General features: G+C 44.7%; 3 protein-coding genes across 3 annotated transcripts; 2 read left to right on the forward strand and 1 right to left on the reverse strand.

The window, feature by feature from the left end:
• Positions 1-1,318: 1,318 nt before the first annotated feature.
• Positions 1,319-13,259, reverse strand: LOC139049166 (protein raptor homolog). Its single transcript, XM_070524437.1, has 4 exons — positions 12,961-13,259; positions 4,325-4,525; positions 2,226-2,355; positions 1,319-2,162 (listed from the first exon to the last, which is right to left on the reverse strand). The coding sequence occupies exons 2-4, from the start codon at positions 4,516-4,518 to the stop codon at positions 2,097-2,099; spliced, it is 390 nt and encodes a 129-aa protein (XP_070380538.1). The 5' UTR covers positions 4,519-4,525; positions 12,961-13,259; the 3' UTR covers positions 1,319-2,096.
• Positions 13,260-13,583: 324 nt separating this feature from the next.
• LOC139049167 (rRNA methyltransferase 2, mitochondrial-like) lies at positions 13,584-16,101 on the forward strand. Its single transcript, XM_070524439.1, has 2 exons — positions 13,584-13,928; positions 14,418-16,101. Exons 1-2 carry the CDS (start codon positions 13,601-13,603, stop codon positions 14,846-14,848), a joined length of 759 nt encoding a protein of 252 aa, XP_070380540.1. The 5' UTR covers positions 13,584-13,600; the 3' UTR covers positions 14,849-16,101.
• On the forward strand, positions 14,954-16,027 carry LOC139049325 (zinc finger HIT domain-containing protein 2-like). Its single transcript, XM_070524705.1, has one exon. It carries the CDS (start codon positions 14,954-14,956, stop codon positions 16,025-16,027), a length of 1,074 nt encoding a protein of 357 aa, XP_070380806.1.
• Positions 16,102-19,158: the final 3,057 nt, after the last annotated feature.

Below are 19,158 nucleotides of genomic sequence, written 5' to 3' on the forward strand. Positions count from 1 at the left end.
TTAGCCTCAAGCCTTCAGAGTAAGTTTTGGATCTAAAACCCTGTCAATAAACAATCATATGCTGTCACATGCTACATAGCAGCACCATAATGGCAGCGACCGTTCGTCTGACCTGCAGACAGCAGTCATTGCTCCTGCCCATCTGCATGCCAAAGACAATGATCACATTTTGTCTATGCAGAGAACCAAGGCTTCTCAGGCATTTATCGCAATGTGTCAGGTGCCACATAATGCCATGGTTAAGTCTAAAGTTCAATTGTAGACTGTCTGGTCAAGAGGAAACATTCCAAAGGGTAAAAGATGCACACTATTGACCAAAGTTTTTCATGAAAAGACTGTTTCAGCTCGTGCACAGGAGCCTTGCTCACAAATGTCTTGTCCACTTGTTAAAAACTTTGTTTGGTGTAGTGTGCATTTTTTACCCATTAGAATGTTTCATCCTAACTGGATGGGCTTCTGTCGAACCTTGGACCTCAACAGGGCCCCCATGCAGAGGTCGGAACATTGTGTCTTTTTGTTTAAGACTTTGGTCACTATAGTGTACATTTTTGCCCTTTTGGAGCTGTGGTTGTTCTTATGTGTGACATGCCAGATGGGAAGAATGTGTGCGCTTAATGTTTTTTTCATTGCAGTCCTCGTAAATAATCTGCAAGAGAAAGTCCACACACAAAATATTACGTACTAAATGGATGAGCAATTTTTCAGTGGGTGCCCCTATCTCTGACATGACAGCCAGCTCATGTCAGTTGGCTCTTGGATAAATTACATAACAATAAAGGCTGTCATTAAGCCATTTTTTCACTCATGTTAACACAATTTTGTGCAAAGCACAGCCACTTATGTACAAAACAAAGCACATGCAAGAGGTATTACTAGATAAATTCAACAATGGTTTGTATACCTTTTCTACATTATTCCAAGTGCTGTCCACATTTTACACCCAGAATGGCTACACTATAGTAAAAGATGCAGTGGGTTTAATGAAGACAAGTCACTTGAACAGACCAACACTGCTATGTCACAGAAAAAGTTTGAACAGAAACTTTCACTGAACAGAAAAACGTGGGACTTCTTCAGTTCATCCACAATGTCTAAAGCAGGTAAGTTAGAAAGTACAAAATGACAGTTTTGGATGAACACTATGACACATGATGAATGTTTCCCAAGCAACAAAAAAGCTGCCTTCTACAAGAAAAAAAGATTATATATATATATATATATATATATATATATATATATATATATATATATATATATATATATATATATATATATATATATATATATATATATATATATATATATATATATATATATATGCAATAACTAAAACAGCCAGCACATTCTAGCTTCAAGAAAGAAACACAAAAGCATAAACTTTTGTCACATTCCCTGTACACAATATCTAGTCAGCTTTCCACACAGCAACAAGCACAGTCAAAACAACCTTAACAGTTGGCAAACAGCTTCCACACTTTGACTAGGCACATCCGTGACAGGTACTTCATGACACTTCTGGTTGCTTGCGCAAAACTTCCAATTTCCATTTCTTTTCTCCTAAGCACTTCTAGCAGGCACCAACATTTCCTGGCTATTCTGTGAGACTGCAGCCACTGTAAAAAAGGCCACATTTACCAAACTTTCAGTGACAGTGTCAGACAAGTTGAGTCAGCTAGACTCACAGTGCCGGAGTGGCAAGCCTTGTGACAATCTCCTGCAAGCACTAGTTTACAAGCAGAATGGATCCGAACCACAGGCGATGAGATGGCACTAGCCGCATGGCTAACTACAACGCTAGCCTCAAAAACAGGGTGCCCAACAAAGAAAGATTGCTGGGCAGGTATAAGCAATAAACTCAATGAGAGGCACAGAACTGATCAAGAGTGGAGATACAGGGCATCATTTCTGATTCCCCGATCAGAAAGAGCAGTTGACGCTGGTGAACAGGCATCAAGCACTACCCATGCAACTGCTTGACCTCATTCGACATTTACAAAGAATGGCACGGTAGACTCGGGAGCGCCTGCCGACATGCACCGAGTGCAGTGGTCGCATCTCTTTTCCACATCCTGTAAGGCACGGTCTGCTTGGCTCCATCAGTGCTTGCGGTCGGTTGTGTAGACCCCAATGATGGAGTCTGTGCTTCCTGAAGCCAGGCACATCTGCGGGTTGGACAGAACAGTGGGTTAGGGAGCCAAGGGGCTGGCAGAGCCAAGGGCATTCACCTTGTATGGGTGGAAGGCCAGGCAGGAGACGGGACCAACACGCTGGTTGATGAACCAGTCGTGGTGACGAATGGAGCCCATGTTGTCCCCTTCCTTGTTGAACACACTGATCTGCTGGCTGGCCGACCCACTGCACACCATTGCACTGCCATCAACTTGATGCTTGATTGATATTATGGACAGGGCTCTTAAAACAATAATATACAGTCAAACTTTGCTATGACAAAGCTGCATTAGACATGAAAATACATTCGTTATATCCAGTATTCTTTATAAGCATATATGTTCATTACCCATAGAAAGCTTAAATTTACTTCGTTATATTTGATAGGTCCCTACATCACCATTTCTTTTTTAAACAAGGTTCGACAGAATATTATTACCTTCATAGGATGGCAATTGTGCTAGAGAGTTCCTGCTTCCTAACCATAAAATCTAGAACATCTTGCATGGCTTATTTGATGCAAGTCTGCTTTTTCAAGTAAAAAGAAATGTCACATGCCACATATGTTCCAGCAGGTTTTTCCACAGAGTGTCACCATGCACACAACGAAGGCAAAAGCAGCGTCACCGAGAGACCACTCTGCTGTCGCTGTTCTTTCAAGTGGGCAGCGGGAAAAAAAATATCAGCACTGCCATTTGTTGAATGGAAAAAATAATTTCCATTCAATGTCCACAACACAGACTGTAGCTACCACTGCCCCCCTCAGAGTGACATTCATGGCTGCGAAGTGGTACTGATGCATCTTATTGTTTTAAAGGCAATGCACATGTGATAGATAAACGAACACCAAAAAAAGATAAATAAAATGCTTAACTGCAATACGGTTTGGAAGAACTTGCTGTTAATCTTCATATTCTTTTTTTTAGCTGCACGAACTGATGACCACAAAGAGAGCATGAAACACGAAAAGGCGCAGTCCTTGTTTTGTACTCTCTTCTCTTTGTGGTCATCAGTTTGCGCAGTTAAAAAAAGAATGTTTGCTAAAGGGTTTAGTTGCAATTTATCAAAGTTTCACTAAGTGGAATGCACTACATAGATAACGAGACTGTGGAGGTCAGCAATGATGGTTACAGTCCCAGGAAGCGGCAATTAAATCTGGCCGCTCAGGCTGGGCGCACTAGCATGTTCTTGCGTGCCAATGTGCATACGGCGGCATTCCTCTTCCTCAATGGTGCTATAGCCACCTGCCACGCCATTACAAGAATAAAATGATATCTGTGTGAAAACAAAATAAAAAAGCAAGATTGCAATAAAACTGCAAAAATATTGGACAGATTGCAAATTATTTTGTGGGAAAATTTCAAGCGTTTCGGTAGATTAGGGGAGGTCGAAGACATTAACAACATACTGCAGAGCTTGCTAAATTGCTGCACAAGAGCTCAAAATGATATTAGAAAAAGATATAGTCAGAAATAGGAAAATAAAAAATATTGAACTGAAACTTTGCAAAGGTATAGCGGAATCCCACAACATTCTGATAGTGGCATTCAAGATTGCTTTATGAAATTGAAAACATTTAACAAATAGGGGTACATTTATCAGAGGGGTACATTGAGCAGTGGTGGTGGAGAGACATGAGCAGCAAGTGTTATGGAAATTAATGTGTCTAGGGGCACAATAAGTTTAACTTGTCCATAAAAATATTACCACTAACGAAATAAAGCTTTACTGGAGCTGTAGACGGTAGAAGCAATGCTGGTAGTAACATCCTGTAACGCTTTGTCAACAACGCATTAAAAATGTTTCTCTTGTACAAAGGAAAAAAAATTAGGAATTTTACACTAGAAGCTACACAGAATATGATTGGACACTGCAATAATAGTTCCGTTTCCTCTATAGTTATACGCTGCACCACAGGATGGCACTGCCAACATGGCTGCTCACGCAAGTATATCTAGTAACCTAGTATTCCGTAACTGCAATATGTTTATGGATCTGTTAAAACTGTCGATTGTGCTGCATTGGCATGATCCTGCTCGGAATTAATATGCGGGAGCTACATTTGTCTTTGATTAAGAAGCTTCATAGGCCTGTCAAGTGTGGTTTTCTCACATGCGGTTCACTTCCATCTTAGAGACACACGTAAGAAACAGACCATGCAAAGACGTCAAAGACCGGGTGGACAGCCATGGCAGTCATGTCGACGTGTGTAGAGACCGTGTGTGTTGAGCAGCTCTGACCCAGCTCCCAGAAGCGCACATCACCGGTCACGCAGCCGCTGGTGATGCGGCGCTCCCTAACATTTAGATGCACGTTCACAATCCAGCTGTTGTGTTCCCGAAGTGTCATGATGCGGCTGCAAAGTGAGTAACAGAAAAAACAGTCGTATTGCAAAGCATTTTAACCTTTAGTACTAAACGGGTGAGTAAAAATATGCTACTTTTGAGCTTTCAAGCAAATGCTGACAAGCCCTGTAATAGAGGAGGTGCTTCAAGGGGATTATCATGGGGACTGGCAGAAAAATCATCTGCCGCTATTTTATGTTCGCAATGTCTTAAGTCCTACTCAATGCCATATTTACTTCATTCACTGCTCATATATCATGGTTTTGTAGATTCATATGGTGCATTTTGCGGGCCCAAAATGAAGGCACAAACCTATCGCTGTCACAGTCCACATAGCTGTGTAAATCCATCATTCATTTCACATACACTGCGGCCGGTAAATGTGTGTTCAAAATTCATCCCTGGTGCATAGATGTGGCTCAGTGTATGTCATGCACCTCCCTTTCTTGGCCCTAAACATTGTGAAGGTGAGTCACAATACAGTCAACGATCAATTTTTCAGACATGCCCGATAGTTTGGATGCCTTTACGGCACCGACACATACCCCTTAGAGCCAACGTATGGGACATCTGAAATTTCAAACTCTTTGCCATCCGATTTTACAGACTTTTTGCCATGATCTCAGGTCCAAAATGGCAATAATCAAAGCCACTGCTGCCGCCATCTTAATTATCTCGCAATGAACCAGCGCTCTCATACACCCATTCGCTAGCAGCCATATCTACTATGGCAACACTAGGCTAAGTTGCTTCGACATTTCCTGTCAAGCTTCCTGCTGTTCAGTACCACGTTTTTCATTGAAAGAATTCGCCACTGCCAGCAATGAAACTGACTCCACCTTTGTCATTCTCACCTATGGCGTTGAAGAACGGAAAGTATGACATGGGTAAGTTGCTTCGACATTTCCTGTCAAGCTTCCTGCTGTTCAGTACCACGTTTTTCATTGAAAGAATTCGCCACTGCCAGCAATGAAACTGACTCCACCTTTGTCATTCTCACCTATGGCATTGAAGAACGGAAAGTATGACATGGGTCAAACGTTGCATAATGCCGGTTATCGAAAGTCAGCTTCGCCACAATGCAACAATATTACGTGGTCAAGCATATATATGGTACTGCGGTGAAGCACACCCAGAGTGGAAAGGGGCCACTGTCATGGGACACGGTATGCGCAGTTAAACCTCAATATAACGAAATTCTTGATATTATGAAGTACCATGTATTTAGAATCTCAATATAATAAAGTAAGTTTGTATGAAATTTAAATATAACGACATTTCGCTTCCGTTGCAAAAGAATGCCAAGAAAATAAATGGAAACTTCCGCAGACGCAGATGGTCAAATGATTGAATTACAAGCAGCTGCTTGCAAACACACCTCTTAAATCGCCTGCGGTGCGACAAAAGCGACTGCCGATGTCGAGCTGCATCATGTTCCCTATAAGTCCAAGTGCGATAAGATCATATCACGGCGCGCGCACTTTGTGCTTTAGGTGCGAATGAAAGTGTGCGAGGGTGAAACAAGAAAAATTGAGGCTTCAAGAGTGCCGCCTTCCCACGCGAGCAAAGGGAAAGAGGGGAGGGGAGCTTGCTCGCGGTAACACGATCAAGCGCGCACAAGAGCCTTAGGGGGGGGTGTTAAGTTGGCACATTGCGATTTCTGGCACGCAATTTCGGCTGTGGCTGCGCAAGGCTGTAAGCGCGGCTGAGCACATACGCAGACGTGCGGTAATCTACGCAGCTGTGTGGTAATCTGCCGCGTGTGCAAAGAGCGGGCATGCCGAGACGGCGTGGCATCATGTTTGCTGTCTTCCCGCACGTTTAGTATTGGATGTTGCGTAATTTCGAGTTTCCGTGACTCGTTGGAGCGAGAGATAGATGAAGCATTCGCTCCCCGCTGCCAGCGCTTTTCATGATAGCGTCATCCCAGTGCGGGCGACGCTATCAGCTGTGGGGGCGGACTGCACGCGAAAGCTTGGCTGACTTCACTTAATCCGTACCGCTGATGTGAAGATATTGTCAGCATGACATCAAAGCATACCATTTGTACAGCCAGATAATGAAGTACAGCCAGACAGATAATAAGATAATGAAGTACAGCCAGACAGCCAGATAATGAAGCAAAGCATAGGTGAAGTTATTTTAGTTTTAATTGAAATGTAGAAATGACAAATTAAAGGGAGATGAACGTCACGGCACAGTATGTGGCAGTAGGACATTGCGATGTTTCGGTACTCACTTCGTATGCTGCTACTCATTTTAGTGGCCGGCGTAGCTGCATAACGGGTCTCAAAGTCGCACTGCCCACACAAGCGGCCGTGTCGTCGTTTTGTGTTTCCTTCCTATGTCTTCGTCTTTATTAGCGGTCAATGTGACATAAAGTAAACGCCAACTAGGCCAAACTCAAGTTCTTTTGAAAAAAATACTAGATTTGCACAAGCACAGTAGTCAACCTGGTAACGCTGTGCGGAACCCTAGACAATTCGCGCTGGATGGATGGATGGATGTTATGAGCGTCCCCTTTGGAACGGGGCGGTGGCTTGCGCCACCAAGCTCTTGCTACTATGCTGCCTAATATCCTACCTAGGTTAACCCATGAGAACAAAAAAACACACTATAAACTACCACGTCCAAATTTTCTGATACCCTATTGCGAACTGTGCTTTTGTACGTCTCCGTCCTTTGTCGTTTCCCTACTTTTCTTCCACCAATCCTCCAATCGCCTCTTACTGATGTCTATTGCGGACCTGTTTGCTTTTCCACTGCTCCCGCTGAACCCAAGGGCTTCAAGGAGGCCAGTGGTGCCTAAATCGACCGCTGGATAGATGTCTTCACATTCTAATAAAATATGCTCCGTCGTTTCCCTAGCTTTACCGCAGCAAGCACATGCTTCTTCTTCCTTCTTATATCTCGCTTTATACGTGCGTGTTCTAAGGCATCCCGATCTCGCTTCGAAAAGTAATGAGCTTCCCTTTGAGTTATCATAAATGGTTTCTTTCCTAATTTCGTTTTTTCCCCTTAAGTAGTTACTCATGGCAGGTTTCTTTTCCATTGCCGCCACCCATGAGATTAATTCAGCCTCTCTGACTTTCCGCTTGACCTTCTTTGTTGCTGTGTTGCCCACCCCACAGGCCGCATACTTGCTGGTAAGCTTCCTAGTTCTTTTCCTCCACTGTGAATCAATGTTTTGCCTGTACAGATACCTGAACACTCTCCCAGCCCATTTACTTTCCTCCATATTCCTCAGCCGTTCTTCATACTCAATTTTACTGCGAGCTTCCCTCACTTCAAAACTAGTCCAGCCCATATCCCCTTGCACAGCTTCATTTGTAGTCTTCCCGTGAGCGCCCAATGCGAGGCGACCCACTGACCTTTGGTTCCCGTCGAGTCCTGATTGTACCCCTGATTTAAAGCAAACAACCGCATTTGCAAAAGTAAGTCCTGGAACCATTACCCCTTTCCACATACCTCGGAGGACCTCGTACCTATTGTATCCCCATAGCGCTCTGTGCTTCATTATGGCTGCATTTCTCTTCCCCTTGACTGTTATGGTTTTTTCCTGTGTTTCCATATATCCGTTGCCTTCGTTTATCCATATACCAAGGTATTTATATTCTGTTACCCGAGGTATTTCTTGGCCCTGTATCTCCACTGTCTGTTCACTGTTTTCATTGAATACAATAACACCTGATTTTCTAACACTAAATTTCAAACCTAAATTGTTGCCTTCCTGTCCACAAATATTAGCCAGACGTTGCAAATCACTTTGGTTGTTTGCGAGCAACACAATGTCGTCTGCATAAAATAAACCTGGGAGTTGCTGCTCTATTACTGTACCTGCCTGTTTGTATGAGAGATTAAACCCGATATTACTTCCTTCTAGCGCCCTCTCCATCCTCACCATGTACATCATAAACAGCAGCGGGGATAAAGGGCACCCCTGCCTCAGTCCCTTGTTGATATGAACTTTCTCCGCGCTCCTCATCCCTTCCCATTCAACGCAAACAGTATTTTCTAGGTAAATCTCTCTCAAAAGCTGTATACAATCGTTACCTAAGCCTTCCCCTTCCAGAATATCCCACAAAATGCTGCGGTCTACGTTGTCGTATGCTCCTGTAATGTCCAAAAAGGCCACATACAACGGTCTGCTTTCTGCTTTTGATATTTCAATACACTGAGTAAGAACAAACAAGTTATCATCCAAACGCCTACCTATTCTAAAGCCATTCTGAAGCTCTCCCAAAATGTCGTTATTTTCTGCCCATGCTTGAAGCTTTAATTTGATTGCCTGCATTGCTAGCCTGTATATTACCGATGTAATGGTCAACGGTCTATACGAGTGAATTCTGTCTTTCTCCCCCTTACCTTTATAAATTAAATTCATTCTACTTTGTCGCCAACTGTCTGGTATTCGTCTATCTTTTAAAGTTTTTTCAACTGCTTTCACGAGAGCTTCCTTACTTTTTGGTCCCAGTTCATTTATCAGCCTAACGGGAACCTCGTCTAGCCCTGTGGCTGTGCGCTTAGGTATTTTCTCTTCCGCTTTCTTCCAGTTTAAATTTGTAAGCACTAGCTCCTTTCCCCCTTGGGTCTCTTTCATGCTCTTTTTCTCTTCAAATACAACCTCGTCCTTGCCTTGGAAAGATTCGGCTGTTACTTTTTGGATGTAATTTATTGCTGCTTCTCCTTCCAGTCTGTTTTCATCTTCGTCTAGGATATGTTGTTGTATTGTTGTTGATTTTCTGCCTAAAAATTTTATGTGATTCCAAAATATTCTAGGTGCGGCCTTCTTTTTCTCACGTATTTCTGACAACCAACTCTCACTTTCACCTTTTAATTTTGCTTGCACCAGTATTTGAACCATAGACTTTTTCTCCCGGTATATTTCCCATTTACCGGTTACTTCATCCTGTGGCAACTGCGCCTTCTTTGCCTGCCTGTGCTCTCGAGATGCTTTCTGTCTTTCGGCGATCGCTTCTCGTATCTCCTTGTTCCACCAGCTTTTCGGTTTCTTTTTTCCTTTCCAATGAACGTGTTGTTTCTCTTTCCGTATTTCTGTGGTTACTACACTTAGAAGCTCACCATATTCCCACCCCTTACTTGGCGACTTGCCAATTTCTTCCTCCACTCTAGTGACTATATTTGCTATTTGTTCAGCGTTCAAATTTGGGCTGGCCATTTTGCTTTCGTTGCTCTCTTTCCCAAATACGCTAGCGCCGCCGCGCTTTCCAGATACGCTAGCGCCGCCGCGCGGATTTTTTCGGAACCCGGGAGGGGGTGATGGATCTCCCGCCCACGCGGTTTCTGCAGCTGTGTTGGCGTTTTGGTACTCTTTGATATGTAAAAAAAAAAACAGTTGACGAGCGAAGAGCAACCGCATGTGCAGTGTGCCACAATGCACAAATCGTGCAATATTGGGAGAAGTATTGGGAAAAGCACCACTTTCCAAAAAAAAAAAGACAGGAAGTTGTGGGTGATCAAGCTTCGCATCGGGAAGCAAGTGAGCGAAGAAACAGTCATATGTAGCGAGAATTTCAACAAAAACTTCTTTTGGGGCCACCTTGGTGAGTGTACTTGACTGTTGCTCAATGATTTCATTTTATTTTTGTGGCGAGCTCTTACGAAAGCGGCTGAAGAGAAACGCTGTGCCTTCGCAAAAGATCCCGCTGCGGCCCCACGAAGCAAGACTGAGACCATGGTGTAACTGAGACCTAGCGTTGGCCGAAGAAGGCCCTCTACAGATTCCCAAAGTAAATTTAAGTACACAAGTGTCACCGTTTATTAAGTTTTCTGCTTGCACTCGCGCTGTTTCGGCAAATACTCTTCTATAACAATGTTGCAAGAAACAAGGGCCAGGACTACGTACCTGAAGCGGTCATTGATGAAGAATGCGCATGCGAGCTTCCCTACAGCACGCGAAAACATTAATAGTGCTGTAAAACGGGGCGCGCTGGCACACGTCATAGTGTCACTCATATATTGTAACTCGGCACTACTGAAATGTTTACGTATTATCTGGCATCATTAACAAGCATTCCGTATATAAGCCGGTGCGCCGAGCCATTTATCTCATCGTGAATGCACCCAACGTTTACCTTATGCAGCGGCATAAAGCGCATACTGCGCTTTGTTTACATCTGAGCGCTACCGATTAACTGCTTGGTGTCAATTCTTGTACATCGCGTATAGGTTACGAAGCGTTAAGGATACATAGTGACCTTTACGGCGCCGGGTATACACTGCAGACTTGAACATTTACAGTATGCGGCGGGCCTCTCACGGCGCTTGTCTGCAGGCAGAGTTACTCGACCTGAACAGCCGCGCTTGTTGTCTTTCGTATTTCACACCATATTATATGGCCAGCGTTAAACGTAGCTTCTCCCTCTACAACACATCTCTGCGTTTCCTTAGCAATGTTAAGGATCGCGCTTAGAGATACCAGAGGCCCGTAAGCCGCCTGCTTCTGCAGATGCGCACGCTTTCGCATCGCCTCTATCCCCGCCATATTGGAACGTTCTCCGCGCCACCTATAGGCGCTGGAAAGTGCGAATAGACTTTCAGCGTGTCCGCTATTACTGCAAACGGGGGTGGTTAGGGCGGATTGCCGGATGGTCGGGGCGTAAACATGAGCGGTGCAGACGCCTGGTGGCGTAGAACTCAACCAGACACAGAGCTAAAATTGCAGTAACTTACTATATTCTGCTTTGCTGCTGGTGCAAATTTTCGGCAGCGGCGTAATTGTGAACACGATTACGCCACTGCCGAAATTTTACGCCAGCAGCTAAGAATAATATAGTAATTTGCTGTGTTTATGTGGGTGAGTTTTGCACCACCAGGTGGCACCACCAGCCTGGCTGCTCACGTTTTCGCCATAGAGAAAGGGAATTGTATTTTTCTTTATGTTTTCGCTCCCGCGCTTGCCAGAATACCGCAAAGCGCCGCCAATGCGGCCTGCAAAACGCCTCGCATAACGTCGATTCCCACAGTGCGTGAAATCTGCACAATTTTGCCGCTGCAGACACGAGCGGCACACAAAGCAGCTAATTAAATGCTATAAAACTACTGCATCGAGTTTTCCAGCATATGCCGAATAGCGATTATTGTCTGTCCGGCAAAGCGCTGAGACCACATTGTATCCGGGATCGCCTCAGTTAACGCTACGCCATCTCGTAGATCAGGGGACGCATTCTCGGACGGTCACTTTCGGCGATGTCACTTTCAGTGCGCACCTACAAGGCTCGCTGAGCACTGCTGCGTCACGCGACAGTGAGCGTCCCCAGGCCAGCTTACTATTGCATTGTCTCTGGGGTCGGCCCACTTGGTGAGAAACTGACTGAGCAGACACGCGAAACCCGGGGCATAGAAATATCCGCACTAATAAAAGAATTATGCGCTGTCGCAGTGACGATATCTGGGTGCCGTTTGTTGTTTCATTGCGTAATTCCGAAGATAGCACGGCCGGTCAACGGCGCAAACGGGTAGCACATACGACTATAATAAGCCGGCTCATTATATGTGTGCTGTCATGTGTGAAAGCTGTTGGCATGAAGGCAGCAGCAGCCACTGTCGGCACAAAGAAAGGTTCGCCTTAAAAAGCTCACTGAATTTCAACGGAGCGCTTATCAAAGCCACTGAAGCAAATCGCTGAATACGTCAGGGAAGAGACACGCCCGCGCCGACCTAAACGAGATAGCCAGGACGTGTCGACAGCTGCCCGATGTCTCACCGAGATAAATTCGAAGAATTTGCCACAAGGTATGCTAATACTAACAATAAAGAAGTACGCGCCTTGCATGTCACGAATCCCGAAGGCACGTGACAGTTGCAGGGACACCCGCCGAAGAGTTAACATCTTTCCTTCATAGTTTACACACTCGGCTGCAGAGACGAGGATCACGCACGCCCTTTCGTGCGGCTGGCTCAGTCGCTGTCCATTTAAACGGACGCGCGCATGTTCTTGCCTGACAAGCTGGTCGCCACGAATGGGCTCCCAATGCAGTCACCGGCGAGGGAAACACCGCCCTGCCATGCACACATGCCTTTAGCATAACGCCCAGGGGCGTTAGGTAAATAAATCTGCGTACAGTGCATTTCATGCACGATGTCAAATGCTGCGGACGGCTGACAGTTTGCGTAGGCGCACAGCAAGGCTCCGCCGACCGCTGATGAAAAAACCGGAATGCGCATCGACGGGAATGCGTGTTGCCCTGTTCCGGTTAAAAGCCGCAGGCTCTGGACACTCAGTGCGCAAGAGACGCCCCATAAGGCTTCTCGTGTGGCATTAGCCTGCTCACCGCTCTAGCGACGAGCCAAACAAGCGCGATTATAGTCTAGCTCGGCTGCAGGCCGCTTAGAATGGAAACATCGCCGAAGCGAACTCTTTCCCTTTCTTTCTTTTTTTTTTCCCCCACTGGCAGCGCCGGTAACACAAACAAAACTCGCTTACATTGCTGCCGTCCGCCGGAGCACCGTTCCACGACTCACATGCACAGCACACAACACCGGCGTTGTCCACACTCGGTGGTCATGTCTGTTGGCAGCCACAAACTGCGGCACAAGCTCGATGGTCACACATCAACACTGCCACACTGAAACACACGGCGAGCACGTAGAACCATGTAGAACCGTAAAACAAGGAACGCACACGCCGACTTTCGACAGACGCATCAGACCAACGTACTGCGCTACTACAGTGGTGCCACTCAGCGACCCTACCATGCACCATAACAAAAATGGCCGCAACAGCGATGTTAGCGCCACTTTTATAAAGTCCTCGAGCGTAGCAAAGCAGATGGCAAGACGGCGTTAAAAATTTATCAACTTGCAGATACTTAAGCAATTTTGAAATAATCGCAGGAAAGTCAAAGATCAAATTCTGTAATAATTAATTTTATTTTTTATCTATTTTTTTGCACCCTGATGACATGTTCAACGTAGTGAACGTATATCTCGGAGGACATTTTCTTGTATACTGCAGGTTCAGTGTTTTACGCGTTCCCTTCTCTACTACACCAAAACTGCGTTCTAATGGCATCTGAGCCAAGACAATCCGCTTTGCAATCCGTACGTCCGCTTCCAGGACTTTCATGGAAGCTCTCATGCGTTTTACAGGGCAGCATGCTTCGCAGAGTTTGCGGCGTATGATACATACAAGCGCCGCGCAGTTGAAACTTCAGCCACAAAACTTGAAAGGCAAGAGCAAAGCTTCGCAGGACTGGCTGACGAGACACCTTAATGACCCCTATGTGAAACAGTCGCGGTACGACAACTACCGAGCTAGGAGCGCTTATAAGCTTGTGGAGATTGACGACAAATACCGTATCCTGAAACCTGGCTGCACTGTCTTGGAATGCGGAGCAGCGCCTGGAGCTTGGACACAAGTTATCGTGGAAAGGATCAACGCTAACGGAAAAGGTTACGACAGTGTTTGAACGATGGGTTCAAGCGAGCTTCGGCCGTAGCACCCATACAAACACGCTAGGGAGTTACGATATAAAATACCAACAAAAACGTCATATTCGAGCGAAAAGATTTACAGCTTTTGTGTTTTGACTGACGTTGCTATTTGGACTTTTTGGTGCGCCGTTGAAGCAGAAAACTTAGCTTGGGACGGGGCAAATGAAGCGGTGCGCTCATGGTGTCTTGCATTTATTTGTCTTATCTGCAACGTGCTGCTTTTTCTGTTGTGTGTTTCGATTTAGTTTTTCGTGATGCTAGCTGCTTCGTATGTCCGACGTACTATTACGCATATTATGCCAGATTAAACTGAACGCTCTACATCTGCGTGTCTGATTCAAGTGTTCATAATTGCAAGAAATCTTAACTATCCCAAGTTGCCTAACGAATATTGAACATGAATTGCTTATTGCAGTGAGATGTTTGAACACGCTCCATTCCTTTCAGACCACACCACCACAAGAGGAACGGTCATTGGCCTAGACCTTCTGCCTATTGATCCTGTCCCAGGTGCTACCTTCCTCCCCAACACCGACATATTGAAGCCCGAGTCCACAACAAAGGTCTTGCAATGCCTCAGTGGCAAATCTGCGGACGTTGTACTGAGCGACTTGGCACCAAATGCCAGTGGTGTGAAATCTCTTGACCACGAGGCCATTGTCACACTTACATATGCAGCTCTCATACTCTCCTTCAAAGTTCTCAGCATTGGTGGTTCTTTCTTATGCAAAATCTGGAACGGCAGTGAAGCAGTCAAGCTCTCAGACGACATCAGAAGGTTTTTCCAGTTTGTCAACTACGTGAAGCCACCAGCAAGCCGAAAGGAGTCTGCTGAGATTTACATCTTGGGTCGTGAATTCAAGGGAGCCGAGAAATAACTGGGCAGTGTAGCCAAGGAGATTGAGTGCTGCCCAAGTGTTGCTCCTATTGCACACTCTAGCTGTAGATATTTGTGCTTTGCTGACAGCAAGCAACCAGTGCCAATGCAGGAGTGTGCACCAAGACCTTGCAAGTTCTGCGAGTCCGCACTCGCTAGGTACACGTGCCCAAGGTGCAATTGCGGGTACTGCTCCATCAAGTGCTACAAAGATGCCAGACACCAAGGCTGCAGTGAGGACTTCTACAAAGACTGGGTCCAAACTTACTTGCGCATGGAACAGGCCAACCCTGAAACCCAGCGAAAGATGGTGGGCATACTTAAGGCCGTCCAGAAAGATGAAGAAGAAGAAGATGACCAGGAAACGAATGAAGTGGCTGCTCTCGTCCAACGTCTGGAACAGACTGACATCGACGCTGAAACTGCCTGGAGCTATCTCACCCCAGAAGAGAGGCACGAGTTTGAACGTATGGTTGAGACGGGTGACGTTGCAAAGCTCGTTCCACTATGGAAGCCATGGTGGGAAGAAACGGTCCTTGTCACTGAAGTGACTGCAGAAGAGAGCTCCAAGCAGACTGTCCAGCCTCTCAGCATGTTGACAAGCAAGCCCCCTGCAGCATGTGTTGTGAACAGTGTAGTGAACATTTTGTGTAGCTACGTCCATGTTATACGGCTGTACAATGGGGAGATGGTTCCGCAGAGTACAGAAGAGTTCCTTAGCATCAGCTCGGTTTTGACAGATGATGCTGCGTATGGCACCTCGGCTGAAGCTGTTCAGGCTGTGCTGCAAAAAGTCGTCATGAGCCAAAGTGTGACGGCTACCGAAGAGCTCCCATCTTTGCTGAGAGCCTTTCGGAAGTTTCTGGGAAGTCCGCAAGTGAAGGCCAATGCACTGAGAGCTTTGGATGAAACTCGTAGTGTATTTGATGCAGCAACAAGGGAGCCTGAATGCCAGCGGGAACTGAAACTAAAGCTTCGACGGGCTATCAAGAAGGTTGAGTACATGATGTCATGGACAGTAGAGCATGGAGAAAAGCTGCTGTCATGCCTAAATGACATTGATGTTGAAGCACTTGCAGTTGCTGAGAATGTGTCAACATTTCAGGAGGCATGCAAAGTTGTTGAGGAAGAGAGGAACAAGACCTCAAAGCCAAGAGTACTGATTGAAGAGCTCAACTGATTGCCATGTGGCACTAATGATGTCATCATATGCACATTCTCGGTCAATAAAGCTTGTGAATTTAAGCCACACGACTTGCTGTGCAAGATTTATTGCAGCACATCTTTTTTTGCTTACATTTTTATTTTTTATTTCATGCATACTCCAGATAACGAAAGGGTCCAAGCAGGAGAAGCATGTTATGATCATGTATATAGAACTTTTCGATAACTTTTTTAAATCTAGAAGCAAGAATATGACTCGTAAACTACTGGAAAAGACATTACTAGTGGGAATACAATAAATGTGGCTTTAAGATGCTTCCGTTCATTCATAGTGTATGGAAAGAAAGGACTTCTATGTGTCAGTTTTTGGAAACGAAGGCCTATACGGGTGCCACAAATGTTTTAGACATACAGAAGAGTCTAGCGCTAACTCCCAGTGAATGATTAGGCAAAAAAATTCAAGCCTGGACTTTTTCCTGTGGAACAAAAGTGATTCAAACATTGTTTTCCATTATAATTTGTGTTATGAAATAAACCATTTCTTATTTTGAATAAATCTAAATGACATTCACAGTGTTAGCAAAAACTCACTGTCAGAGCCAGTGCCATTGCTGTTTTAATCAAAATGGCACTGGAAGAGGTTTTTGCAGAGGTAGGTGAAAACGACATGTGACCTTCGGGCGTTAATTACCAAAGGTCACCAAGTCATTTTACATGCTATGCTTCGCAACTGTAGCGCTCTGGGTCAAGAAATAGAGACTGTCAAATGTGATCAACTGTAGGGAAGGTAATGTGGTCTACATACTGGGATAAAACCTGTGACTGATAACGATGGACATTAAGTGTAAATAAATTTACATTCTGTGAAGGTAAACTGTACTGAAATCCGCAACATTCATTGTTATAACATTGGGTGCATGTTATATTTGGGGGAACACAGCTTTCGACTACGACCCCATCAAAAACTGTGCGTTATATCCAGATTTCTAGAACCATGTTGGTAGTGAAAAAAAAATTACTCTTTTAATTCAATCTGCCGGGTAACTACATCAACTCCATCGATACCGTCAAGGTTGAAAGGCAGTCTAAGCTCTTTACTCCCCCTTCAAAGGAGCAGATGCACAAATTCAAGCGCAGGAGAAATGGCACCAGATGGTGAACAAAACAACTCTTTATATGATGAGTGTTAACATTACAGTGAAATAACAAAATCATCGCAGTACACAAAATACGTCGCAAAGATTGAGATCTTGATGATGTAAGGTGCTTGTGATAGCGCACTTGATTTCAACATTGCTGCACACTCATCACAAAGCACTGTTTAACCCCTTAACCGCCGTGACAAATTTCCACAAAAGACCCAATTTTTTCAAAAATATTTTCGCAAATCTTTCGGCAATCGTTTTGCAAAAATTCACTAGTGAACTCGTCATTAGCACCAGAGGATGCTCCTTGTGATAACGAGTTATCATCAACGGTTAAGAGGTTAAACCTAATGATGCCTTTTTTTTCTAAACTGTATAAGGACACAAATGAAAGCACTCTACTCAATTTTTTTCTCGGGCTCTTTTTTTTTTTTCCTACTAAGCAAGGGTTCAAGAGCAATGAAAAATAACTTGAAGCAGCATTCAGACAAGGACCGGAATCGAAAAGAAACAGGACGAGTGCTGAACTGCCAACTGAAAATTTTATTGAAGGAACAACCAGCTTTATACCATGTCAGAAAAAAAAATGCTAACAAGAACCAAAAGGTTGAAGGGCATGCACACTGCCTACAAGTAGAGATAAACACCTCTACTTGTAGGCAGTACATATGCCCTTCAACCTTTTGGCTTTTGTTGGAGGCTTTCTTTTTTGACATGGTATAAAGCTGGTTGTTCCTTACACAAAATTTTCCATCGGTCGTTTAGCGCTCGTCCTGTTGTGTGTGTGTGTGTTTTTCGTTTCCTGTGCTCGTCTTCACGCTGCTTCAAGTTATACTAGAGATGAGCCAATGCGACTGAATGATGTCGTAGCTAAGGTACGAATCAGAGATGTACACATTAGACATTGCATTATGTCTCTGGCTGCATTTACACACCGATTTGTACATTCTAAGCTTCACCATAACACAGTACTTTAGTCAGTGCCTACCTCACATTAATAATTTTTTTCGTCTTTTGTTCACATAGCTAGCGTCTGCCTCGTATTTCAAGAGTTCTTTAAAACCATGAAATCACTCCCCAGTTAAAGCCAATACTATTCTGATCCAAGATTACTTTTTTAATGACTAGCTAGGACAAGAACTGCAGAGGTAGGTGCCTTTATTTTTTCATTTCTTTTTTCAGCACTCCAGTTGTGAGAGTGCAACTACCATTCTGACCATTCTGTTCTTGCATGTGTAGCCAACATACCATCGCACTCAATATCAGCTGCAACGCACGAGCTGTGGCCGCAATGACGTGCTTGAGAGGAAACTGGCAAGGGTCTCGTCATTACAGCAATGAACATACCCCTGTGCTTTCCTTTGTCTGCTTTCCTTGCGGAGTGATAATACACTGGCCCGTTGGCCAATGCGGATGCCCTTAGCACAGCATGCTTGGTCACAGTAGACTCGTGCTGTAGCTTCGTAACCATTTCTTTCCTCTTTTTCTTTTTTTCATGATGGAGTGACAGCTGCTTGGTAGCCCAGTCTAGTATCACTCCACAAAAAAGCAGACAACAGAAAGCAGGGAATATGTGCACATTGCTGGAATGAGCAAACCCTCTCAACTTTTTTCTCGAGAGCCTTACACTGGTCATGGCTTCTGGCAGCTCATATTGAATGTTATAGTCCAAGCATACCAGGTCCTTAGACAATGCTCTGTTGATATTGGCTGACTTGTCATTTCCCTGCTCCGCTGATTCATGCTTGTTGCAAGGCCATGTTACCCACTACAGTGAGTGCAAACTGTAAAAACGCTGGCAGACTGTGTTTTTTGAATGCATGTTAAAGATACCTGTGTGGTCAAAATTAGCCTCAAGCCTTCAGAGTAAGTTTTGGATCTAAAACCCTGTCAATAAACAATCATATGCTGTCACATGCTACATAGCAGCACCATAATGGCAGCGACCGTTCGTCTGACCTGCAGACAGCAGTCATTGCTCCTGCCCATCTGCATGCCAAAG

Source organism: Dermacentor albipictus, chromosome 8 (assembly GCF_038994185.2).
Source record: "Dermacentor albipictus isolate Rhodes 1998 colony chromosome 8, USDA_Dalb.pri_finalv2, whole genome shotgun sequence".
Classification (NCBI taxonomy): domain Eukaryota; kingdom Metazoa; phylum Arthropoda; class Arachnida; order Ixodida; family Ixodidae; genus Dermacentor; species Dermacentor albipictus.